The 27,456-nt window shown below is 35.0% G+C and overlaps 4 protein-coding genes and 1 pseudogene across 4 annotated transcripts; all 5 read left to right on the top strand.

Moving 5' to 3' along the window:
- Window positions 1-1,177: 1,177 nt before the first annotated feature.
- LOC108223718 (uncharacterized) lies at window positions 1,178-4,307 on the top strand. The gene is made up of 4 exons (XM_017398103.2): window positions 1,178-1,390; window positions 2,068-2,706; window positions 2,783-2,881; window positions 3,808-4,307. Exons 1-4 carry the CDS (start codon window positions 1,232-1,234, stop codon window positions 4,051-4,053), a joined length of 1,143 nt encoding a protein of 380 aa, XP_017253592.1. The 5' UTR covers window positions 1,178-1,231; the 3' UTR covers window positions 4,054-4,307.
- Window positions 4,308-5,474: 1,167 nt separating this feature from the next.
- LOC108223715 (protein PHYTOCHROME KINASE SUBSTRATE 1) lies at window positions 5,475-7,417 on the top strand. Its single transcript, XM_017398102.2, has one exon. It carries the CDS (start codon window positions 5,896-5,898, stop codon window positions 7,081-7,083), a length of 1,188 nt encoding a protein of 395 aa, XP_017253591.1. The 5' UTR covers window positions 5,475-5,895; the 3' UTR covers window positions 7,084-7,417.
- Window positions 7,418-10,157: 2,740 nt separating this feature from the next.
- On the top strand, window positions 10,158-13,930 carry LOC108223719 (NAP1-related protein 2). Its single transcript, XM_017398104.2, has 10 exons — window positions 10,158-10,485; window positions 11,296-11,418; window positions 11,526-11,576; window positions 11,810-11,881; window positions 12,113-12,226; window positions 12,306-12,370; window positions 12,586-12,646; window positions 12,761-12,817; window positions 12,940-12,984; window positions 13,645-13,930. Exons 1-10 carry the CDS (start codon window positions 10,366-10,368, stop codon window positions 13,714-13,716), a joined length of 780 nt encoding a protein of 259 aa, XP_017253593.1. The 5' UTR covers window positions 10,158-10,365; the 3' UTR covers window positions 13,717-13,930.
- Window positions 13,931-15,386: 1,456 nt separating this feature from the next.
- Window positions 15,387-17,507, top strand: LOC108222554 (protein DMR6-LIKE OXYGENASE 2-like; annotated as a pseudogene).
- Window positions 17,508-20,561: 3,054 nt separating this feature from the next.
- Window positions 20,562-22,777, top strand: LOC108220952 (flavonol synthase/flavanone 3-hydroxylase). The gene is made up of 3 exons (XM_017394851.2): window positions 20,562-21,158; window positions 21,622-21,943; window positions 22,285-22,777. Exons 1-3 carry the CDS (start codon window positions 20,800-20,802, stop codon window positions 22,552-22,554), a joined length of 951 nt encoding a protein of 316 aa, XP_017250340.1. The 5' UTR covers window positions 20,562-20,799; the 3' UTR covers window positions 22,555-22,777.
- The last annotated feature ends 4,679 nt before the right edge of the window (window positions 22,778-27,456 follow it).

The raw sequence follows: 27,456 nt of genomic DNA, 5'->3' as shown, positions 1-27,456 counted from the left end.
TATAGATAGGCCCGTACTATGGCCCAAATTAAAAAGAATAATTGGTTATATAGATAGACCCAGAATAATTGGTTATATAGATAGGCCCGTATTTTGACCCAAGTACTGAGCTACCAAACTTTTAATGTTTCAGTTTTAAAAGGATTATTATTAATTGGTTATATAGATAGGCCCGTACTTTGACCCAAATTAAAAAGAATAATTATTTATATAAATAGGCCCAAAATAATTGGTTATATAGATAGGCTCGTATTTTGGCCCAAGTACCGACCGACCGACCAAACTTTTAATGTTTCGGCTTTAATAGTATAGTATAGATAAGCTATTCTTATTTAAAGCAAAAAGGGTGAATTAGAAGTTAAAAACTAATTAAGATTTAGATCAAAGTGTTTGAGAAAAAAGTAAAAATTATGAAACAAAATGTAAGAATTCTAGCTTTCTATAAGTTGTGTTCATTTTTTTTTGACAAATATGGCTTATAGCCTTACAATACGACAGAGGATAAGCCCTTTACCACTGAGCTATCTAACCGTGCTCATAAGTTGTGTTCATTTGGTAGAATAGAATGAGTGGAGAATGAAATAGAAAATTTTATAGAAATTTTAAGAAGAAAAAACAAAGTATAAGGTAATAATGACAAAATATGAATGTGTTTAAATTTTTTGTGATAAAGATTGTAAGGAAACATAATGTAAAAATGGAATGAGTAATCCTTTTAAAACATGTGGGTTCAAATTATAATTAAAAAAAATAAGAATAGAATATATACATTTTCTTTAATCAACATCATTCTATAATTCAAAATTCATTTTATTATCTCTTCATTCCAAATGAACATAAAGTAAGTGCTCTTCGATTTTTTACATATTATTTTTTTTTAACTCTAATATGATATCTTTTTTCATACACATGAAGATTTACAAAATATAATAAATTTGATATAAAATTAATTGAATAATATATTATCACATATTAATAACAAGAAAATATTTATAAATTGATAATAAATTGTAAAAACTGAATTTTTGAGAAAATATAATTAATTGATTAATATAATTTAATTAAAATTCAATTCACAAATATTAAAATATTAATAAAATAACGTTAAAATTTAAATAATAAATTATGAATTATATACGTACCCTCTTTTAAACCGGTTAAATGCTGGTGCCTGGTATACATAAAGTTTGAATTATTCATACGAAAAGAAAACAATCGAGTAAAAACAAGGATGGGATCGTCAGGAGAATGGCTAGAGAAAGCACTGCTGGAGCTTTGCAACAAGAAGACCGGGTCAGGTCTTGGTCTAGAACTCGATTCGGATCTTATTTCGGGTCTCGTCTCCTACTGTGAATGCGCTTCTCCTCTCGACGCCAAAGAATATCTTGACGTAACTACTTTCCAATTCACTAATTACACTTAATTAACTGTTATCGCCCCTTTGTATAATCTTGTTTGTTTGGTTATTTAACTGAATTTTATGCTCTATTGCGTTTCCTTTTTGTATTAAACACTTGCCCTTTTGTGTATTTTTCGTGTATTATTGTATTTGCCCAATGCCTGTTAGTTGTTTCACTCTTTACCGGATATGTTTTTCGGTTTCTTTTGTAGAAATCAAATAGCTGGAGATTTAGGCTGCATTGTACTAGCTTCTAATTAGCAGGTGTTTTTATTAATACACCCTTTTTAATTTGCGTTGTGGAAGTATTGTATTTTGATTCATAGGCAATCGAAGTAAACTCGAACCGGTTGTTGTACGACCTTGGCAAAAATCTAATGACACTAGGTACTTGGATAGCAACACTATTGTGCATAAGCCCTTTCCCAGAGTAGTACCTTGCATTTCTGCAAACATCCTTGGTATTGACATATTATCATCGAAACTTTATCTACAGAATATTATTGATATGTGAAAAGATCAACTATATATTTCATTAGCAATCCCAATCAGTGTAGGCATATGGATAGTAGTACTAAATTTGCTTATCCTTTTCTAGTGTTTATGATATCTTCATTTCTGCAATATCTGCTTAAATTGACATATTCCTGTTTTAACTTTATCTCCAGAATATAATCGGCGAGGAGGCTGGCAAAGGCGTGACTGAGGAATACTTAAAGCAGAGAGGGCACTCTGATATAGACAACACTACTTTAGATGGTTCAGGTTTGAAGTTACATGCATATGTCAAACCACCCTCGAATGAAAGTTCGAGCAGTGGTGTTAAAAAAGCACCTAAAATACAGAGAGAGGCTGCCATCTCCTCTAAGAAGGATTATGCGGTCCAATCAGAAAGAGTTGAACCAAAAGCCGCTGAAAAAGGAAATTCTAAGAAGAAAAAATCTGGAAAAGTTATCTCTCTTGCTGAGGCTGCCAAGGGGACTATAGTTTATCAGCAGGGTAAACCATGTTCATGTCAAGCTCGAAGGCACAGACTTATTAGTAATTGTTTATCTTGTGGAAAGATTGTTTGTGAGCAGGAAGGAGAGGGCCCCTGCAACTTTTGTGGCGCCCTTGTCTTGAGGGAAGGAAGCTCTTATGCTGGCTTGGAAGTAAGTGAAATTCCTCTCTCTGACACTGAGGTGGCAGCTCAAGCATATGCTAAGAGATTGGTTGACTATGACCGAAACTCCGCAGCACGCACAACAGTTATAGATGACCAAAGTGACTACTACAACATTGAGGGGAATAGCTGGATTTCACCAGAGGTAGTATTGCAATAAGCTCTAGCAGGCATACAGATAACTTGAGGTAACATACTAAATCTAATCTTTTGCCCATCAGGAAAAAGAACTCCTAAGGAAGAAACAGGAGGAGATCGAGGAGGATGAGCGAGCCAAGCGTAGCAAAGTTGTCATGACTTTCGACCTAGTTGGCCGCAAGGTTGTCTTTGTCTCCCTACTTTCTTTGGATATGTTAATTTTTTTATGTAGTAGCCCTCACTGTTTCCCTATGCATAGACTCAGTAGTGGCTCTGGTATACTGTTATAAACAACACAGTGAGTTTAATATTTAGGGCCGTTTAGCTTACCTTAAAAGAAGTGCTTATTACTTATAAGTTACTTATAAGCGAAAAATAATTTTAATTTATGTGTTTGGATACTTTTTTTGGTATTTACAACTTATCAGGTATAAAAATGATTAATATAATAATGAAATATTATAAATTATCTTTTAAAGCGGTCTTTTACATTTTTGTAAAATCAAATTTCAAAAATAAAAACAAGTCACTAAAAAAAGTTAGGATTTTCACCTTCATATTCAGAGGCTTATAAGTCAGGCTTATAAGTTGGAAGCTGAATAAGAAATTCTTTGCATAAACGGTAGAAATAAGCTGTTGTTAACTTATAAGCCTAGAAGCTTGGCTTTTAAGCCCCGCCAAACACCACCTTCATCTAGATTTCTCCTCATGTCACGGCTTCCATCAAAATCATATCCATATCATTTAATATGTTAGGTTCTATCTGCTAGGATTAGCCTAGCAGATTAGGAGGCTGAAGGTTCAAGCCTTGGTGGAGCAAGTGTGTGTTTGAGTATTTTAATTTCTTTTATTCACATATCCCAAAAATATATTGTTCTCTGGGTTATTTGAATGAATCTCTTCTTTGTATCTATTAGGAAGACAAAGATAATAATACTGACCTTTTCTTTCTTTTCGGGGAGATTTAAAGATCTTAGTTTATTGCTATAATTAGATGAATAAACTCTGGAATTTGCCCTCCTTGCGACTCTTTTTATGTCATACATTTTCTTTCCTGTTGTGCTGAACCTGTATGTGTTTTAAACTTTTGGGAAATCTTAACTCGCAGGTACTTATGAATGAAGATGAAATATCTGAAGAATTTCAGAACAGTTTACTACTGCGACCAGCTGACGAAAGAGAAGCAAACCGAATCAAACCGAACCCGAGCCTCACAGTGCAACCAGTATTTGTGGACCCAGGCCCCAGCAAGAAATCTACAAAGGGGTCGTTGAGAACAGGCATAGCTAATGGTTTGTGCTTGGAGATCAGTGGGAGGATTCAGCATGATTCTAAGGAGTTGAGCATTTTGTGAGAGTAGAAAAGGAGATAATAGAAAATGCGGAAAGTTGTAAGAAATGGGGGAAAAAAGCTTTCCTCACTAGGGCTTCGGTTGAAGAGGCGTCAAATATATTGATATTCTTAAGTACTCGTGATGCTTGATTTTATATGAGAAATTGCTATATTGTCCAGAAATCTTTACTGCCTTGATGTATATCGAATACTGGACGCTGTACAACAAATTTTCAAGATAGCTTCGTACTTGATGACTTTGTGCAGTTGCAGAAACTGTCTATCTTGTTAGATTTAGACATCTGGGAGCAGTGTTTTGGTGATTTTCGTGAATAATCAACCATGTAGGAAAGTACTTGGGGCAATACTTTGGCCAAATTTTGTTGCTAGCTTCGGTCACGGCAAAAAGCAAGCTTTAGAAATATTTGGACTTTCATTTAGGAATTTGGGAATAAGTGAAATATAGTTTCCTTTATTAATATATTGATTGATGTAATTAAATGTTTTCCAAATTTATATAAAATTTTCAGTATCCTTTCACAAAAGGAGGGGGAGGACGAGAAGTATGTCTTCCTTAGAGAGAGATTAATAATTGAAATATGGTTTGGTTAATAAATCCCACTTATGGAACAAGAATGAACAATCCTGTGGCATTGACTCTTGAAGTAGCAGAATTGTCCAGGACACTGCTTTATCCCATGCAAGAAGTGTGGCAAAGTACTGAGCCTCCTTCAACTTCATCAATCTCAACCTGTTATTCAAAATTAGTTGTTTTCGTAATTAACCAGTTTACATAATGCTAGAATGCACACTTCACATATATTCAACTGATCAACATTATGATTATGAAGAACAGGTTGAGTCACCGCAGCTAGTACCCTAAATTCAGGACACTTTTATTCTGTTATATGGTCCATCAATGTGAGTTTTCTCAATAGTCAGGGTATTCAGGAGAACAGCCTCTCTGCTCCTGAGAGTAAGGTTTTCATGGCATAATCAGGTTATAGTATAGTTGTATAAACATTTTACAGTCTAGAGGTGAAGGTTGCCTTCGCTTGGAAAAAGATTCAACCAACTGAAAACATACTGTGCAAGATTTAAGTCGATTAATCAGCCTTTTCGATCACAGCTGATATATAAACTTTTGCTGTCCCATTTATCATGACAATGAATCTGGCATCCATAAAATGAATGGATGACCTCAAACTGTGTTCCCCAGCCACTTGTTTATTTTAGCTTAGTTGCTGCTTAATATCCATTCTTAATTAGATTGCAACTTTAAGAAAGTATCATATGTTTCTGAAAATAATATCACAAGTAGGGACTCAAGTGTGAATGGCTGTCCAGCTCCTGTCATACTGCTTGGCACAATCATTCTATTATTTCAACTGCTACTCACTGGCAACATAAATATTCAGTAACCTTCACAAAGTTGTTAATTGTAATTTGTAAATCTGATCTACCAGGTTTTATAAGAGTATAAGGCGACAAACAGAGAAATCATGACGTTTTGGTAGGCTCCAACTATTTTCTTGATAATTTGTCCCTTCCATATGTCTACTTATAGGATATCGAAGAAGCAAACGAACCCAAGCCTCTCCAGAATCAAAGTTTCTTTTGTCAAGTTCTCTACATGTCTCATCTCTACACTGTCCCAATAGTCCTTCCTCCTCAAAAGAAAAAACATGTGCTTGCATGCATGTTGAAGTGTTTGCCACTCTGTTGATGTGCATGTATCATCTGTTTTACAAATTATATTCCAATACTAAAACTCACTTCAGTTGTCATCTTGTTTAACACTGTATTCATCACAGAACTGAGTAGTATTAAATCTAGCACCATCAAAAACCATCTCTTTAACTCCATGGACGGTGAGCAAACGGATAGCAACCTTCGTGTTGCCTCATTTTCCTATTATCTGAACTCTAAAGATGAAAACTTTGTTTTCAATCTTGCTAAAGGAATTCCAGATTCTTCTTCTCCCATCATGTCGCCTGAAGAGACTCCTCGTCTGATCAACTTGGGGAGAAGTAGGAACAATGAGCCTGAATTTAGTGTATTTGCTGCTGACAGGTACTTCAACACAAGAAAGGAATGTTCTGATTCTTCAAAGTATGAGCTTGAAAAGGAAAAGAGCGTCGACCTACACCTGCTACAACAGAAGATAAGGCCAAGAACTCCAAGTATTAGTTCTGAAGCCAGCAGCTGGAACAGCCAATCTGTGTTGTTACATAGTCTCCAGAAGAACCCTTCCCAGATAAAGCACAAGAAGGGGTTCGGCTTGAAATATTTTCCATTTTTCGGTTGCCAGGGGTCTTGTTCAGAAAAGAAGGCAGTATACGTCAACGAAAGGGCTGATCATGGAGTGCTTCATGAAATCCAGCAATCCCAACCTCAACCAAAAATGGCTGAGCAATTCTCATTCCCAGTTCTCAATTCAGGGATCACAAATTCAGAAGTTCAAGAACGGTTTAAAGAAGAGACAGTACAACAAGTGGACCCTAGAAATTCAATCGAGGTGTTTGGCTTTGCAAGGCCAAAAAAGAGAGACAACATAGCAGTTAATATGGAGAGGAAGCTGTCCATTTTAACATGGGATGCAATTCCAAAGGTCCAGAGCCTTGTAACAACGTCTTTTGGGAGCAGCGCGCTGTGTGATGATATGGCAAGTGATGCCAGTTCTGATTTGTTTGAGATAGAGAACATTTCAGGCACTGATCATACAGTGTTATCTAGGCAAGAATCTTGCAACGCGTCCTGCATGACCTCTACTACACAGTATGCACCAAGTGAGGCCAGCATCGAGTGGAGCGTTGTCACAGCCAGTGCTGCAGACTTTTCATCCGTCGTCTCTGATTATGAAGACGCAAGTGTAAGCGTCAAAGGAAGAATGATCTCTGGACACGCGAGGAACAAGACTGACTGCCCTAAAAAGGTACATATCAAAGAGCCGCCAAAAAACGGACCTAGCAAGCTGTTGGGATGCAGTAATCATAAAGCAGTGAGGGTAGCAGAGTCCACTCATAGGACTAAGGAGAAATTTGAAAGATGAAACTATATATCTGATTCCAGGAATCTCCTCTTATGTTCTTGTTAGCAGCTTGCACTGCAGTAATTGTCTTTATCTATGCATATCGGAACAATAAATTAGAGGAAGCTGCCAAAGTCATATATTTGTTTTGCATCATTAGTTAAGGTTTAGTTTGTGAGGAACATGTTACTGTTTAAGCTTATTCTCCACTGTTGCTTGTTCTGCTTCTGTAATCACTTTATCTATTTCCTCTTTTCTGTTACTGAATGTTTCATATCTGTGTGTAATTTGTCACCAAAGGGCAGAACATTCCTAAAAGCATTTGGACCCTTGTTTAAAGTAAAAATCAATTATAATGGACACTCCATGTCTAATGAAACTCCATTATTCAGTTAAAATATTTTTTTAATATGAGCATCTTCTGTGCATATATAAAGCTACTTCTGGTGAGCCACTATTGCTTACATAGGAGCTTACATTTTTATAAATTTTAGGCTTGGGTGGACCTCAAAATTACCATCAGCTCATAAGGTACATAAGATATCTAGAATGTACTACAGAAATCTTCAGAATCAAACTATTTTCTCATGCATTCGGATCTCTGGCAAACGTATGTTACAACATAAAAAAAACTGTACTTAACAAATTGCAGTACTGTTGACCCGTCGTTTTGATATGTGAATTCACGTAGGATAGTTATTATATTAAACACAATACGATATGTTGCAACATACGTTTGTTGTGAACCTGACCCCTTTTGTCATAGCTCTCCTTTATCTTATCAACTATATTGCTCAACTAATCTTCCAATTAACTGATATTCGAATGATGACCGATGGAGAGCATAAGGCTCCATGTGTTCTTTATATGTCGCGTTTAGGTGTTACCATTGAATTATCTATACACAAGTAGGTCGTAAGCAGGGAATTTTGTGTACATGCTCTGAACAAATATCATAACTGGATTAGTAGATTCACACCTTACTAGTTAATTGACTACTTAAGGATCTTTGTTTAAATAAATGGTTGCGGAATGAAGTGATTGATGAATACCAAGGAAAATCCTAATTATCAAGAGATATGGATAAGTATAAAGTACTGCTAAACAAATCACAGACTGAGCATGTCCCACATGTGACTAGGCTTCCCTCGAGAACGAGAATCCTAACGTGTACGCAGATTTTACCTCTACTCAGTGGATTCTGATGCGACTGACCTTATCTCTACTCACACATTCTGATTCAAGTAATTCCATATGTGGAAAAGAGATTGAGAAGCACACCCGTCGCATTTAATTATACGAGATAGTTGTACAAGATTTGTTGAAAATACAGGCCGCATCGATCTGGAGTTGAGAGGTGTACAACAATGCCAGTGGTGCACCAATCACCATGCAAATGGAATGTTATAAATTCTACAGGGGCCAACTTTATGATTCAAAAGGGACCAACAGAAGTAGGAATGTGATGATATCGATATCAATATTTTCCTTCTCGAAACGATAGGTGGATAATTCTCCAGGGAGATAGGCTGAAGAGTATTAATTCTGAGGCATTTATGCAGCACTGGAATGTTGCCAAAGGTCCAAGATGGAGGTTGTATATCAATATCACTTTAAAATTTGACAATAACAACAAAACAATTTAAGTTCTTGTATTGGCGTCATTTATTGGTGTCCTCAAACTTGAAGTAGAAAGATCTTAGTTAAAATTTTCTCATATTTTTGCCCGAGTCGCAGGATTATGTGGTCTTGCAATTTTTATTGTGACTTGTAAGTTAATTTTGACGGCTTATTCGCACAAATAGGGGCCTGGTGTCATTCATCAGCCATGCAATGAAATCGAACATAATCCTTATATTTAGGCTACTGTAAATAATTCATTGATACAGATTTCAGTATGACTACTAACTCAAGGTTTGTGATTTGATTGATTCAAACCAGTGTCCCAACTCGTTTTTCATCCAACGTCGTCTTACTACACTACTTTGTTGCTGCAATGTTGTTAAAATCTCCGATTTCTTAAAAAATATCCGATTAATTTTTAAAATTTTATCAATTATATATATTTATTTTTTTATTCTTTATCATATCACGTCCGTGAATCGTATCGAAATACAATATCGAAAGGATCTGAGAGTTTCTTTCATACATGAAAGCTTTCATCTAACCAAAGGACATGTCGAAAAACCCCACAAAATTAGATAAATTTTTTGATGTTTGAAAAAAAAATTCGAAAGAAAAACAAAATTCGCGGACTTAAGAAGAAAGGAAAACTTTCATTCAAAAAAGTCTACCGACTAACCGAAGGTCATGCAGAGATGGCCCCGGAAATTTAGTCAATACAACTTTAGTGACCGAAAAGAAAACCCAAATGAAAGACAAAAATCCGCGGAAAGCAAGAAAATAAAGAGGAAGAGAAAAAAAAGAGAAAAGAAAGAAAAATCAAGCACAAAAGATTATGCCAGACAAAACAAAATCATCTAACATGACACAATCGTTAATAAATGATAAATATAATCGTAATATACGATCAAAAAGCCATCAACTATGACAATCCTTCGAAAGGGGCACAATAATTAAATTCGAAGAAATAACAAGTCTTAAAAATCTAGCTATAAAACAAATTATAAAATTCAATAACTAAATATATAACCAATTACAATGGACATTTAAGATAAATACATTTAAAAACACTAAAATAAAAACTTTTGAACTCATACAATTGTCGTCCGGTCAATTCACATCATCCTTAACTTATCCATTAAATTTTAATTTGACTGAAAATTCATGATTATCAAAAACAAATTCACACATCCCAGATTCCTGATTTTCTTTCTCGATGTAAAATCATATTATTAGACTCGCTCGCAAAAGAATAAAAACAAAAATTTATTTATAAAATCCTAAAAACAAATTATTTATTTATAAAATCCAGGCCCACTATGTCATACCAATGTTTAAAAGTTGGATAAGCTCACTGTAATAGTATGCAGATAGCTCCTGGCCCATATTTTTTTGCTCGTATTCCTTTGGGCCTCATTTATTGGGTTGGGCTCCCTTAACATAAGTAGCCGTTACTTTGACGAAACCAAAACAAATTCACGAGGGCAAAATCGTTAAACGACAAAACACAAACAATTCTAAATCCCAGCCAAATCCCAAAACCCTAACCGCATTATAAACCCCTCTAGAACCCTAATCAAACCCCCTCTCCTATTATACACACAATCACAATAGATAGATACAATTACAAACACAATTCCTAGAGATTCAAAGGGATAAGCAAAAAAGGCCCTGTTCAAGATGGTTGCAGCGGAGGCCAAGAAAGCAAAGATTGATGAAGAGAATGCAGAGGAGCAAATTGATGCCCAGCTCGCTGTTTCTGTGGAGAAATTGCAAGATATTCAAGATGATCTCGAAAAGGTATTGATCTTTTCACACCCCTTTTAGTTAATTGGCTGATTTTGTTTACGGAAGTGTTAAAGATTTGGAATTCGAGGTTGTTATTGGGTGTGTTGCGTGTTTTGAGTTTCTTGGGAGGGGGAGCCAGGATTCGAACCCGTGATGTTTGGAAATGGGGAGGGGTAGGAGAATTGTGACTAGGTTTTTGGTGAATGAATTTTGCGTATTTGATAATGTGTTGGAGTAATTTGGAAAGTAGTGTGTGTGGCGAAGTGGTTCAGAGTCTTTGAATTTCATTTTCTTTTAAAATTGAAATGGGATAAGGGTAAATGGGAATTATTTATATGCCGGATTGAATCTTGTGTATTATGTATTGATGTAAATCTATGTTTTGCATAAACATTCACCAATTCCCTATTGTTATATTTTGTGAAAATAATCATTTGATGTAAATGATGCATATATATGTGTATAGTCACTGCAGAACATTTAATTAACTTGTGAGGAATTCTGAGTTCTGACATGTTTTCTACGATGATTGTTTGTTTATTTTGAAGATGTCATTTTAAGTTTGAAGCATTATCGGATTCTCAGGACATGCTGTAATATAAATGTGGATGACACATGTACACATTATCATTTTGATATAAGTTCCATCATAAAGTAGGCTTTGACAAACTTATTTAACGATTTAATGGACAGAGAGATGTCTTTATATTAGTAATTTTCAATCGTTAACTTTGGGTTAAGAAGTACTGCATACTCGGTGATGATTATTGAAATCGTTTTATGAAGGTTTTTTTACACTATTTTCTCTTTTTTTTTTCGCAGATCAATGAAGAAGTCGTTGAAAAGATCCTGGAAATAAACCAGCAGTATAGCGAAGTTCGCAAGCCCATCTATGATAAGAGACAGGATGTTATAAAATCCATTCCCGATTTCTGGTTAACAGCTGTTAGTATTCCATCCAATTTTTTTCCTGTTTCCATCCAATTTACTGTTGTCTTATGTCTACAACATAATCTGTTCGATAAATTAATGGACCTTCCCCTGTTATGCAGTTTATGAGTCATCCTCTTCTTTGTGGGATTTTAAGTGAAGAAGACCAAAAGGTTGGCTTAATATCAATTTCTCTTATTTAATATATGTGCATAAATCTTGTACGTTTGATTTAGCCTTTTACGTATATATTATTTTTCCTTTTCTCCCCCTGCTTTCCAAGTTGCTGATACATTAACCCATTTGAGAATACGAAATTTCTTGGTTATCTGTTTGAAAGAGTATCCCGGAAATAATCTCTTTTACTCCAGCAAGTAGAGCTTACAAAATTTTCAATTCATGTTAGATCTTCAAGTATCTGAGTTCCCTCGACGTCGAAGAATTCAAAGATGTGAAATCAGGCTACTCTATTTCATTTGTGAGTCCTCAATTTTATCAGATATGGATTTAGCTCTTTTTGCACACACAAAAACACAAATGAATGTTTATAAATATTATCTCTGTTCCTAAATACATGCATATATGGTTCTTCAGAACGATTATGAATAATGGAGCAAGTGGGTCATAGGCTCAAAGTGTTGGTGTTTTATCCCTGTATATGATGTTTCTATTCAACTCATATTATTTCTTTATTCTCTTGTGTTTAAAGAACTTCAATCCCAATCCATTTTTCGAGGACTCAAAGCTCACGAAGTCTTTTACATTTCCTGATGAAGGGCTAACAAAAGTAACTGCTACAAAAATCAAGTGGAAAGATGGCAAGGTAGGTTTCTTTGGTCATGGTTCGTCTTGACACAGATATGGTCTACCATTACTAACATAGATAATGTTTGAAACTTTAGGGACTTCCCAATGGAGTCGATCATGACAAAAAAGGGAACAAAAGGCCTCATGAAGAAGATGAAAGGTTGCTGTGGACCCTCACAAATTTTTTTTATTAAATAAACAAGTTGTTCATTTTGCATGTTGGCACTATTATTGTGTTGATTCTACGGCATTACAATAGTTTATATATATACCAAGTTCTATCTCATGTATATCCTGTGGCACTAATGGTTGGTAGCTTGACCTTTACTTTTTTGCTGCTTTAACTCTTTTTTCTTTTTCTTATCTTAAATACAGTTTTTTTAGCTGGTTCAGTGAAACACTCAAGGAAGATGATGTCGATGAGATTGATGATGAGGTTAGATTCAAATGTGACACTGGCATATTTTAAATGTCAAAGCCACTGTCTTTTTTGCTTTTTAAAAATTCTAAAGTTGAAACAGATGAAAAATATTAATACCTTTTTACACAGATTGCTGAGGCAATCAAGGATGATTTGTGGCCCAATCCTCTAACGTACTTTAGTAATGTAAGCTACTAAGCTCTTATACTTAGATTATATTTTTTTCTTCATTCTAATATAATTATTTAGATTTCAGCCTTTAACTCTTGCTGCCTTGTAAATTGTAAACTTTTTACTATGCTGTACAGGAGACTGATGAGATGGACTTCGAGGGGGATGTAAGTGATCAAGAGGTACAATCTTATTTTGGAGTTATATATGTTTGAATATTATTTCCTGTTTAAAGATCTTTGATGTTGTTACTCTGAATGTCTTGTGTTAATTTTATAGCTCTTACACTTCAAGTGTTTGTATTCCTTACTCCAATAAGACTTTGTATCCTTGATGGCGAACCTCATACCTATTTGACAATATTTGGTTGTCTAGCAACAAAATTTTTTTAAGCAACAATGCAAAAAACAAGAAGATAAAGGGGTCAATGTAGGAACATTGTGCTACTGAAAATGGGTTATTTTATTTTCTTCTTTTCTTTTGTTGACGTACAGTATTAGGTATTGCTCAACTATTAAAAGGTACAATTCTAGGAATGCTATTGGGGTAGAAGGATGTTCATATACATAGGTACTAAAAGAGTATGATTGACTTATTAATTTCTGAGCAGCTTCACGAGCAATGTTACATTAGAAGTAATAATGTTCTATTTTATTAGCAATTGGTCATCTAAAACTAAAAGGGGGGGAAATTGAACTAGAGGTTATTAATGCACTAGTTTACTTTTTAAATATTTTGTTTACAGAATCTTCAATTCAGCACTATGCTGATGGTTTGTATTTATGCTTTCTATCAAAACACAACTTGCATACAGTTTCTGAATCAAGAATTTCTATTTGCAGGAAGATGGCAATGATGAGGATGAAGACGGCGATGGGGAGGATGATGGAGGTGAGGAAGCTGAAGGCAATTGAGTGTCACACATCATTTCAGTTGGAACTTTCTAGAATTTACTGCCAGTAGTAACCATTCTTGTAGAGTAGTGTCAAATGGCTGCAATGGAATTGGGTTATACAACAAGAGATACTGTGTAACCATTGCAATGTGTCTTGCAACCCGAGATTGCTAGATGATATTCGCATACTAAAGTTTTAAATTTTACTTTATACAAAGTGCTTGATTGTTTGATGCTATAGTATTTTTATTTTCCTTGCAGCTTCTGGTTTTTTAGAACGGTCGTAGAACCTCTAAATGGTGTATCTCATGTTTTGTAGAACGCTTTTAGTAATCAGTCTATCATCCCCGGGCTAGACAGCTTCGAGTCCCATAAGCTCTGCTAGAAGTTTTTAACTTCATGCCTTTTCAAAATACTAATACAATTTAAATATGAGCCAACTATTGACTTGGATGACTACTCATAATACAATTTAGTTCAAGATTGACTACTAATTTAGGTCTGTAGCCATCATAGTAGTTCTTTTTCTTTTTCTTTTTATCTTCTGATATTTTCATGTGCGTTACTGAATTTTTTTTACATTCTGACGGTTTCATGTGCCTTACTGACCTTAATTCTAGGAGATTTTCTTTCATGAATAGGGGTGTTTTACCGAGCCGACATTGAACTCGAGCTATTTGGATATTTTACCGAGCCGAGCTTGAACTCGAGCTATTTGGATGTTTTATCGAGCCGAGCTTGAGCTTCAAATTACTCGGTTTGTAAGGTTCACGAGTCTTATCGAGCCTCTACTATTTTTAAAATTTTTATCATAAATATATTTTTACAAATATAATTAATATTTTATTTATAATTCATATATTTAATCGAATCAAACTCGAGCCAAATCGATCATATTTTGAGTTTTTGTCAATATTTAGTGACTCGATTCGAGCTTTCGAACCGAACTCGAGTCTATCGAATTGTTTACGAGCCGAGTTTCGAACTTAAAATTAAAGGCTCGGTCGAACTCGAGCCCCGAACTTTTCAGTCGAGCTCGAGCCGAGCCTGACAGTGTTTGACTCGGCTCGATTACACCCCTTTTCATGAAGTCCGAGGATCATAATCATAATTTCAGATACTAAAATCACTCGCGATAATACATTATCATATAATATTTTATAAAACATTTATAATGATTTTTAAAAATAAAATTATAAATATACAATTTTGAATATCATTTTTATCTACAACCTTCATTTAACTTTTTTTAAGTCTAACCTGTTTTATTTTAATTAATACAAACACGAACCATTATGTATCTAACTCTCATTTGTTCCACAGCAAATATCTTTTTTCATACATACGAAGGTATATGAAATATGAAAAATCTGATTCAAAATTAATTTAATAATAAATTATCACATATTAATAATAAAAAAATATTTATAAATATATAATAAATTGTAAAAACTAAATTTTCGTGAGAAAATATAATTAGTTAATCAATATAATTTAATTAAAATTTAATTTATTAATATTAAAACACTAATAAAATGGTGTTAAAATTTAAATTATAATTAATAAATTACGAATTATATGCTGACGGTACGGGTTAAATGATAGTTGTAATTAATTTGTGACGCACCTACAAGTTGACCACCTTAAATAGTTAGATAGGGTGTCCGCATCTATAATATGTTGAAGACTTCAATGGCAGCAGGAGAAGTGATCGTTGAGCAAATGTCTAACCCCAACATGATTCCTACAGTTGACCTCTCTCCTTTCTTCACAACCGGAGATGATGAGGGTAAGAAAAATGCTAAACATTTGATCCACCTGGCGTGTTTGACGTATGGATTCTTTCAGGTTGTCAATCATGGGGTGCCACTTGAGCTCATGGCTCGAGCCATGGAAGTTTCCAAGACGTTTTTCGAGTTTACTGACGAGGAGAAGCGCAAGTCGAGTCCTGCATCAGGCTCTCCTCTTCCTGCTGGATACAACAAGCAACCTCAGCATTTGGCTGACAAGAACGAGTATCTGATGATGTTTCCTCCTCAGTCTACTTTCAATGTACTCCCCACAAATCCCTCTGACTTCAGGTACTTCTGTTTTTTTCTTTTATAATTCTCTCACCGAATATTTGAGCTTATTTAGCTAACCAATACATGAAATACATGAAATTTCAGAAAGAATATGCTTGATGCACAAAATTGGATACAAAATCTTTCGCCACTGTATTCACATAAATAGCACCAATTAAAACATGTCACCTGATCAATTGTCATATGTCATTTTGTGCAAAATTTATACCAATTTTGTGCATGTGGTAATACTCATGTCAGAATTGGTTCCTGTAATTTCTGTTCCTGATGAGGAATGTAATATATGAAGACTTATAACATCATTTCATATGCTGAAGTGAGCAGAAGCTTTAGAAATTTCTGTCCTTCGATGCCATTCATCTACTATTACTTTAAATATTGTGTTTGGTTGGGGTGAATGATTCCGGAAGGAATGGAATGAAAAAAATAACTATATTATAGACAATTTTTAAGAAATTTCATTCATTCCTTCATTCCATTCCCTACATCATGTGCTAGATATCACACCTTCAATTTGAGATGGAATGTTCCATTCTCTCCCATCATTAATTTCTTCTTAAATCTCATCATAGCAATTCTGCACTCCCTCAAAATTTTTACACATTCCATTCCATTCTCCCCAACCAAACACAACATAAAAGTTCTAAATTCTAATAGAATGAATGGCTGGTACTGTTTTTGTAACATGCTATTCTATCCATCATAATGTATTTCTACTTCCTTTTTGTCAGGATATTTCTTATTTTTTCAAACTAAAGTGAATCATGGAACTTGCTAAAAGTTCGTTGATGTATATTTTCTGAACTACATATTATTAGTTGAGCATAAGAATGAACACTCTGACACATTCTGGCCCTGTCACTGATAATCTGTCAAATCTTTTGTATACGCTGGCAGGGAAGTAGTTGAAAATTTGTTTAGCAGCTTCGCAAGGACATCTCACTCAGCTCTTGGAGGTCATTGTAGCTGAATGTCTAGGCCTACCTCTAAATTTCCTCCAGAAATTTAATGACGATAGGGATTGCGATCTTATGGTAGCTCTGCACTACTTCCAGGCAACTGAGTTTGAGAATACTGGTAATTCTGAGCACCAAGATGGAAATTTAATTACAATTTTGCTCCAAGATGAAGTTGGGGGCCTAGAAGTTCGAAAAGATGGGGAATGGATTCCTGTGACTCCCTCAGAAGGAACATTAATTGTGAACATAGGTGATATTATTCAGGTAAATATTCATATGGACACTTTCCAATTTCAATATCTTTCACCATTTGGTCTCGGTAAGTTAGGACTTCTTGTTATTTTCAGGTTCTCAGCAATGACAAATATAAGAGTGCCACACACCGAGTTGTTAGAACAAAAGGGAGAGATCGTTACTCGTATGCATTTTTCTATAATTTGCAAGCAGAAAAATGGGTTGAGCCATTGTCAGAGTTTAGTACATCGATCGGAGAGTCACCAATGTATAAGAGATTTCTGTACAAGGATTACCAAGCTTTGAGGATGAGGAACAAGACTCACCCCCCATCAAGATCTGAAGATGTCATCAGCATTGCACACTATTTAATTCGAAACTAAAATCTTCGGAGTTTTATTTTTTGAAAAACAATTATATAAGTATGCTATATTGCTATACACATGAGGACACTACTATGGCATAAGGTGAAGAACAATTCAAATTAACATGTGCAAATCAATTCATCAGTGCATTTTTGTTGTTCTTCATCACACATACTCATATCTGTCCAAACGAGATGTAGTATTATCGAGTATTTAAATATGGATTGTGTTTTGAATCAAAATTTGAGTGTAATCCACTCAATATGAGGTCGCTACGGCATTGGAGAAGGCCGTAAACAGTATCTAATGGTGATGAGCCAAGACAGGAGACTCTGAAACTAATAAATTTTGAAATGGAAGAGAGGAGTGAATTGACGTTCATTTCATACAGTGAGGCAACATGGTATTTGATCAGAGAACATCCTTCGTAGATGAACAATGAGGGAAGAAGTTGACAAGCATGTTTAAATGAAATGGTCACCAGAAAGATGTAAAGAGGGAGAGCTTTAAAGGACATGTTTATGTTTATATACCGCGTTGCAGTTTGGTAGATGTAATTAGGTCCAGTTTACATGAAGGACTTGATATTTTTACAGTTCCACAACTGGGATGAGAACTCACCTGTAAACTTATTTCCCATCGGAGAAAAAAAGGTCTGGATGAAAACCAAGTACTTCAGAAACATTTCCAGGAACTGGTTCTCGTCAAGATGAACTCTAATCAATTTGGAGCAGCTTCTTAGACACATTGGCAAAACTCCAGAAAAATTGTTTCTGTCTGCTGACATCCCTTGTAGGGCCAAACCACCACACAGTCCTGGCAATGTTCCGGATAAGCTGTTGTCGGAAAAGCCAACATAATATATATTGGAACTCTTTTTCCCAAGTCCTTTGGGATGCTGGCAGAAGTCTATGGGTAAAGGAAGAAAGTGACCGCAAGCAAGCTACTTAAATCAGCAATAGAATCAGGCACCTGGCCATGCAATTGGTTATTGCTGAGATCAAGTATTTCCAGTATTTCTAAGTTTCCAATCTCAGGTGGAATAGTTCCACTAAGATTATTGGAAAACATATTTAAGAGTGCCAAACTTGTGAGGGCTGGAATTGATTCTGCTAGATGGTTTCCTGACATGTCTAATGCCACAAGCTGTTCCAACTTTCCAATCCCTTTGGGAATAGGTCCAGTGAGATTATTGTCATACATATAGAGGTACGTAAGATTTGTTAGCACGCCAATTTCAGAGCAGCATTGCCAGTAAATGTATTTCTTGAAACTCCGTCCAGTCGCTGATGAGATCTTGTTAAGTCATAAGTCATAAGCTCAGCCAAACGGGCTCAAAGGCAAAGGGCCAGTAAGCAAATTTGCAAATAGAGCCAGATAGTTGAGCTTGGTACACAATCCACAGGCATTAGCTCATTGACCTCAGCTGAGGGGATTTGAGTCAATGGTTCAAGGCACTTCCACAGTTTCTCCTCCTAACAAGAAGTCTAAGAAGAGCCTGGATGTTTAGGCTGGCTTCCATATCTACTCCCTGCAATATTTGGCTTTTGTCATGTCTCGGGTCATCTTGCTTTTTGCTAAAGTGGTTCATGTTGCTTAGCTTGCTATTTAGTATGAGGTCGGTTTACTATTTCCTTTTGGTCAAGGCTCTGGCTAGCATCCTTTTGTTTGTCCACTCTTTGTAAGATTTTCCGAGATATGAATATATTACTATCGTTTATCAAAAATAAAAATTAAAAAATCAAAGCTCGAGTACTCAAGTTCTGTTAGAATTCCAATTTCTACTGCTGTGATATCTGATAAGCAGTTTCTGCTTATGTCCAATGAAGTGAGGTTTGGAAATGAAGAAAAATTGAAGTAAGTGTTCCACTGAGTTCTTGATTACAAACGTTGAGCTTTGAAACTGTTCCTGCAGTATTGCAGGTAATGCCAGTCCAGTTACAAAGATCTTTGTGATTGTTCAGGGACCAAGAATCGAGTGAAGTAGATGGTATTAAACTTTTCTTCCATTTGACAAGACCATGTGCTTCAGTTGTCGGTGATGATTTTATTTTGAGTAGAAGTATAGAGATGAGAAGAACTTGAAAAAGTATAAGAACAAGAGGCTTGTAAAGCATTTCCATATGGCTTGGTTACTTTCTTCAAATGTTATTTCGGGGACAGACTACAGAACCAAAGACAAACAAATTAAATTAACTTAACAAGCAGGTAGGAACAAACAAACTAGATTGAATTTGAATATTCTTGCCAAAGGTCCACTTAATTAAACTAACTGTGATTAAGTACTGGTATGTTAGCAACACGGGATTATCTTTTAAGGTTTACTGATTGCGATAGATTGACATATACATTTTATTAACACCCTACTGATTTTGTTATGAAATTTACTTGACTGTACAAAATGATTATAAGAAACTAACTCTACGACAGTAATAATAATTTTTATCTTGGAACTTAATCGATTTCCCAGGACCTCAGAATATAATCAGTTCAAGCAAGTAAATAACGGAAGCAGTTTCTTTTGTCCACTTGACTTGGCTATTCAGTTACAGTTAGTTTGCAGAAGATGAGGTACATTTGTAATAAGCTTGTACACATGAAAAATTCATTTTTTTAGTTTGAACATGATCTAAGATTGTCTATGTAACTAAGCAGATCATTCACTGGGACACCCTACAGTAACACCTGAAAAGCTAGAACATCTGGCTTTAAGCAGTAACAGTTAACGTAATTAACTTATCTGTGCCACAATTATAAAATTTTATAACACACGTTATTGAAGAGAAAATGCATCCTGAATGACATTTCAGGCGGCTCCATCACTGAGATAATTAATAAAATGGCGTCGTTTAGACTCACACACACACACACACTACAATTTTTGTTCTCTATCCACACAATGTCGCAATCTCAATCTGCTGAAACTTGTTGGATTTAGCAGCTCTTATAATCATTCTGGTAAGTAGTATCTGATGACTGCAGTGAATTTTTAGTAGTGACTCTGGAAAAATTGCTCTTATCGTCTAGACTGATATTTTTCTACAAGATTCTAGACTCAAATAATACAACAAGAACTGCAACGCAACATGTGACAGGATAAGCACAATGCCAACTATTTTTTTGCCTTTTACTAAAATTATTATTGTGTACGGTCCCTCACAATGATCTAAATTTAGGAAAGAAAAACTATAATGGCAACTAATATAATATATTGCAAGACAGAGAATGACAAACCTAGAGGGGGAATAATTTGAGTGCTTGGAGTATACCTATTTGTACATTGAGTGTGAGCATCAAATAATAATAATTATGTGACTGAGTTCATCAGCAAAAATAATTGGTCCATTATTGAGCATTGAAAACGCCGTCTTAGGTGCATTGTGTTGAATTCTTCCACATAATCTTTAGTTAAGAAACCAGGAGCGGACCACAGTCCACACTCCACAGCTCTGAGTTGATCATGTCAAACTCGAATGCAATTCCCACCGTTGATCTCTCTCCCTTCTTTACAACAGGAGACGACGAGGGCAAGAAAAAGGCTAAAGATTTGATACACCAGGCTTGTTCCACCTACGGATTTTTCCAAGTTGTGAACCATGGGGTGCCGCTTGAACTGATGAATAGAGCAATGCAAGTTTCCAAGACATTTTTTGAGTTACCTGACGAGGAGAAGCTCAAGTCTAGCCCTGCGTCAGGGGCACCTCTTCCTGCTGGATATAATAAGCAACATGAGGACTCGGGTGACAGGAACGAATACTTGTTGATGTTCCCCCCTGCATCCAATTTCAATGTGCTCCCTAGTAGTCCACCTGAGTTCAAGTAAGTCAACAATTTTTGTCTGGTCTTTCACCACAAATGAGAGCTTCTTTGAGCAGTTTATAGTTTTTACTTTTTCTCACTCAGATTCGGCTCAAACTCGAATTATTGCATGTCCCTTTTAAATTTGGCCTGTCAGTCCCGGTGTTAGGTGTCCTATTCTGATAAAAATTTGATTGTCATAGAATTTTTGTTTCACACAGGAAAGTAGCCTAGTATAAGAAACGAGAGGGCGAAGTTGATTAGAGGTATAAAAAATGTGGGATTATCCGTATGATGTTTGCACATCAATAGTGAATTGTGATGATCTGCAAAATTAGAGATTGCCTAGAGATGAGATGCACATGCACAAGAGAGTATTAATATATCATTTTTTTAATTTTTTTTCTAATATTAATATTGCGCAGAAAACTCTTTTTCGCTTGGAGTTTTAGATATATCATGGTTTTCTTGCATATGGTGGTAGGAAAGAAGCTGAAGAATTGTTTAGCAGCTTCGTAAAGACGGGTCAGCTTTTGGAGGCCATTGTAGCAGAATGTTTAGGCCTTCCTTCAGATTTCCTTAAAAAATTCAGTGATGACAGAAATTGCGACTTTATGGTGGCTTTGCGTTACTTCCTGGCAACTGACGATGACAGCAATGGTCTATCCGAGCACGAAGATGGCAATATAATCACATTGGTGCTCCAAGATGAAGTCGGTGGCCTAGAAGTCCGAAAGAACGGAGAATGGATTCCTGTCACTCCCACACAAGGCACACTAGTTGTCAACTTAGGCGACGTTGTTCAGGTAAGAAGTGCATGTTTGGCTACCACTACTTTCGGCTTCTTTTTCTAAAAAGTCAGACTTCTACTTTTCTTAACTCGTTTGTGTAAAAAGTCAGGAGCACTTATAAGAAGCTGAGAATGCTATCTTTTGTTTCAGGACTTCTACTTCTTTCTCAAACAGTTTAATCACTTATAAGTCTTAATTTACTTCTCACTCCTCTTCCACTTCTTTATTTTAAGCAATAAGTACTTGTTTTAAGCTTATCCAAACTGCTCCCAAATATTCATATCAATACTTGCATTTATTTATTTATTTTCCTTTATCCGTGGCTTTCAAACTCTGGAAAAATCAAAAAAATGCAGGTTCTGAGCAACGACAAATACAAGAGTGCGACACACAGAGTGATCACGACGAAAGGTAAAAACCGCTACTCGTATGCATTTTTCTATAATTTGGATGGAGAAAAATGGGTTGAGCCATTGCCAGAGTTTACGACATTGATCGGAGAGTTGCCCAAGTATCGAAGATTCTTGTTCAAGGACTATCAAGCTCTGAGGATGAGAAACAAGACTCACCCTCCATCCAGACCTGAAGATGTCATCCATATTACACACTACTCAATTCCAACCTGATATCTCTGAAATTTCAGTTTCAGCAACAAGTCTTCGGGATAATTAAGATTGTGCTATCTCGGCACACGCAATTAGCAGCTTGGATGTTTCAAGTCTCAACATATGCATGAGAGTCAAGTTATCAATCTCGTTAAATAGTGTGGGTGTGATTTATATTCGTCACTTCGTGTAGAGTTTGCTTGTGCACATTAATATTTTTGATTTTTAAATCTTTCTTGTTTAATTTTTGCAAAGCAACCCGGGCAGAATACATGCCATCGTCGTAAACTCTTCTTGAGAGACCCGAGTTCGATTACCCGAGTTCGATTTCTTGCCACCTCTGAGATTTTCATAATTTATACTCCCTCCGTCCCAGTAGATTGTATACATTTGGTTTGGACACGGAGACAAAAAAAAAGTGTAAAAATGGGTAAAGTGAGTAAAGTGGTGGGACCTATTTATATTTAATGATAGATTTGAGATAGTAGAGGAAAATAGTGGGTGTAATAGTGTTTATATTATTATAAAATGGAGATAGTGGAAGAAAGAAGTGGGTGTAATAGTGTTTTATATTATTAAAAGTTACTCCCTCCGTCCCCCTGAGTTGTATACATTGGGGGACGGGTACGCGGCACGGACTTTAATGCTCCTGTTTTACATAGTTCTATAACTTATTTTTAAGATTTTTCTTTTCTGAATAAAAGTTTGAATGTTATATTTTTATTCAGAAAAAGAAAATTTTAAAAATAAGTTATAGAACTATATTTTACAAGAGCATTGAAGTGCGTGTCGAGCAGTGAAAAAGAAACGTATAGAATTAAATGGGACAGAGGGAGTACTATATTTGGGATGTATAGAAATGATGGGACGTCCCAAAAAGGAAACTGTATAGAATTGATTGGGACGGAGGGAGTAATGAACATTATGATCTAGTTTTATAATTTTATTGGAATGTTATATAAAATGGGACGGAGAATGTTTAAAGTTAAAAATGTCCCCTAATTTAGCTCCAGTACTGTATTATTCAATGTTGACACATCAACAATCGACCTGCCGTGCATACACAAAATCAGACGAATGTCTTGTTTGGAAATTAGCGGTTAGCGAATTAAATTAAATATTTTGATTAGTTGATTAAAGCAGATATTTTGATTACTGGATTGAATTTTTTTAGCAATTTCTCGTAAAATTGTTCTGTAAATAGATGATTAATTAGCTTTTTCTGACACAAACCAAAATTTCTAACCCATAAAACTCCTGAAAATAGCTTTTTCAAAATTAGTGTATTGGATCCAAATCTTTATTTTAATCCGCTAACAATCAAATACTAATATTAGCCGTTTCTAGGAGTCAAACCTCTAAAAACACCTCAAATTTTTAATTTTGTCGAAAACTTCTCACTTCTGCCCGGCCAAAATGATGTGACCAGCAAAAAGCTATACTCCCTCCGTCCCCCTGAGTAGTATACATTGGGGGACGGGGACGCGGCACGGACTTTAATGCTCCTGTAAAGTGTAGTTGTGTAATTTATTTTTAAAATTTTCTTTTTCTGAATTAAAGTTTGGATGTTATATTTTTATACAGAAAAAGAAAATCTCAAAAATAAGTTACGGAACTATATTTTATAAGAGCATTGAAATGCGTGTCGAGCAGTTGAAAGGGAGTATAAACTAGACCTTGGTCCATTACAACGGCAATTTGGGCCTACTGGCCCATTTCCACAAAAAGTTTCTGGTCTACACTCTACATCTCCGTTTAACTAATAGATCAGATCAATCAAAAAAAAGCTATATATTTAGATCAGTCAAATTTTAAGACATTATCGATATTAAAAAAGTAAATGAAATTATTGGAATATGATAAAAAAAATGAAAAAAAATATTCTATTATATGATATTAATTTACCGAATATTGATTTGTGAGGTTGCCATGATTTTCTCGTTTGTTTGAGTGAAGTAGGAATCCTTTTTTCTTATATGAAACTGGTGCTTCATATTCTATGGAATAACAGATGCAATGATCACTGTATTTAATAATAAATATACATGTTTTTTCCTTGTAGTTTCATAAGAGTAAAACTAGGGTCCTCATTAATAAATTTACGAGTACTGTACTGTGTAAACTTGATACTACAAGCTGTAAGGTGGGGTCAGTACTCGCTGCTCCCTGTAATCTCATAGTCTAGAATTAGTTGAAACTTGCAATCAATCAGTAGCAGAATTACAGTATCCGAGCAGAGCAAAATGAAAAACAAGGCCATGCTAAAGCTGCAACAATCAAAGGAACATTTCAACGGCAAATTCAGGTGCAAATGGACCCAGCCCAGGAGCATACGCTCCCATATCACTACTTTTGTCCAGGAAACATCTTCATCATTCTCACCACCACAGCATTGCGGAAACCAGATCAAATGTTATAGGCATGTATACAAGTCGATTTGAACCACCTGATTTTACTAAACTCTGATATGATGTTAAATTAATTATCAGTTTCTCGGAGGACGGATCTAGGAATATTTTCTTAGGGGACAGCGGGGGCATCAAGCAGATTTTCGAAAAACACCTATATATTTTCAAATTTTCAAAGGGCACTTCCATGATTTTGTAAAGTTTAGAATAGTGAACGTTAAAAAAGTTAAAAAGAAATTAGGGGGCACCTGTCTCCCACGCCTCTTACTACATCCGTCCCTGCTTGGAGGAAGCCTTAACTGGATCCTATATTATATTCGAACACTTAAAAATATACGCCGGTACTGAAATATGTGAACCCGATACGCTTCATTGTTATTTTTTGTATATATTTTTATCTGAATTTGGAAATAAATCTAATTAGTTATTCCAAGCTCCAAGTTAGATTGTAGTAGGACCTCATCTTTTTCGGGGGAAAGCGAAACCTAAATGAAAAGGGGACAAATATAAGGTTGATACTACTGTTTGAGGACTGTTGAGCCTAATATCAAACTGTAATGAAAGCGTCACAAGGAACACGCCTGCAACAGCATGGGAAATTATGAGGGTTAATAGGCAAAAAGATCACTGAACTCATGGCCAACTTGCAATTGGGTTACTGAACTCAAAAAGTTTGCAAATGGATCACAGAACTAGATTTAACTTGCAGTCAACTCACTGAACTAATAAAAGGTTGCATTTAGGTCACAGCGCCGTTAAATATGAGTTGACTTTAACGGAATCCGTTAAAAAAATAAAAAAAATCGGTTTTTTAAAAAATTATTAAAACTTAAAAAAATCTGAAAATTTTGAAAAAACTTTAAAAAATATGAAAAAATGTAAAAACTTTAAAAAAAATCCAAAAATTTTGAAAAAATTTAAAAAATCTCGAAACTCAAAAAATATACCTAATATTTGAAATTAAAAAAATTTCAGAATTTTTTCTAAATTTCATTTTTTTTTGAAGTTTTAAAATTTCAAAAAATTTAGAATTTTTTGAAGTTCTTAGATTTTTTCCATATTTTTATAAACTTACATATTTTTTTAAAATTTTCAGATTTTTTTTAAGTTTTCAAAATTTTTCAAAAAAAATGAAATTTCATATTTGTTTTCAAAGTTTTTTATTATTATTTTTTATATTTTTGAACGGATTCCGTTAAAGTCAACTCATACTTAACGGCGCTGTGACCTAAATGCAACCTTTTATTAGTTCAGTGAGTTGACTGCAAGTTAAATCTAGTTCTGTGATCCATTTGCAAACTTTTTGAGTTCAGTAACCCAATTGCAAGTTGGCCATGAGTTCAATGATCTTTTTGCCTATTAACCCGAAATTATGATTGCGCATAAAACAGTGAGATTCATTGCCATCGAACCATATAATTGACAGAGAGTTAATGCATATACACATAGAGAGGCTGGAGCTGCGAACTTTTTCAACTCAGGTAAAAAATAAATACAGTAATCCGCAAGTTTTATACGTCTTTATTGCAGTTTCCAAGCTCTATATAATGAGATTAAATTAAAACAAATGAGAGACGAGCCGTTTTAAACAACAATAGTGTTAGATATCCAAAATTTTGTCCTAAATTCTTTTTCCAGATGACATGGTGCACAAATAATTATTTTTTTTTTGAAAAACAGAGGTGTTAATCTTGTAATAAAAAATCATACGGCATCTACATCAATGATCGAGTCGAACAAACAGCAAATTGTAATTGTCCGTTCTCATGAAGACAGTTAAACGATATTTTGAAGATAATATATATACAAATACAAATATCCACTTCAAGAATTCTCGTTGAAATACTGGTACCCTTTTCATCATGCCCCGATGGAGCTATCAACCAAAATTGCGATTCCATACGAAATTTTATCACCAAATCAAACCACCTCTTACAATCAAGAAGCGAAAACAAATCTGTGGAGAAAAAGCAACCTGAAAATCCAAGCCAAAAACCAAAATAAAAATAAACTGAAAACAAATTAAAATAAAAAAATTAGATCCGATAATCGAAACCACAAGACAGACGATTAACTTTGGAATCCGATAAGCTATGCTTGAATCGAAGAAAAAAGAAAAACAGAAATTCCAATAATTTAGATCTAGAAAAACAAACGAAACCTAATCGAAAGGATAAAAAGCCTTCCTCGACGAGAAAGATTACTGAAGAAAACAAATTAAAATAAAACAAATATAAGAGTTTGAGGCTTTCCACCAATGAAAACCGATAAAATCCCCTTAAAGAATGGAGGTTACGTGATTTTTAATTACATGATATATGATTTATGTGCATACCATGAGTGTTTGGAACTAATCAAATACCGTTAACTAAAATTCCGATTTCAAGCTACTATCACTACACCAAACAAATATTTTTACAGACGGAAATTTGGATTCAATTCCGATGCAAGAAATGAGTAAAAACGTGTAAGCCGAAGATGTGATATCTAGCTAGGGTAGTGTTATGGATGCCAC

Source organism: Daucus carota, chromosome 5, assembly GCF_001625215.2.
Source record: "Daucus carota subsp. sativus chromosome 5, DH1 v3.0, whole genome shotgun sequence".
NCBI classification, from domain to species: domain Eukaryota; kingdom Viridiplantae; phylum Streptophyta; class Magnoliopsida; order Apiales; family Apiaceae; genus Daucus; species Daucus carota.
Note: the sequence above shows the minus strand (reverse complement) of the source record. Positions and strands in the feature narration are given on the sequence as shown.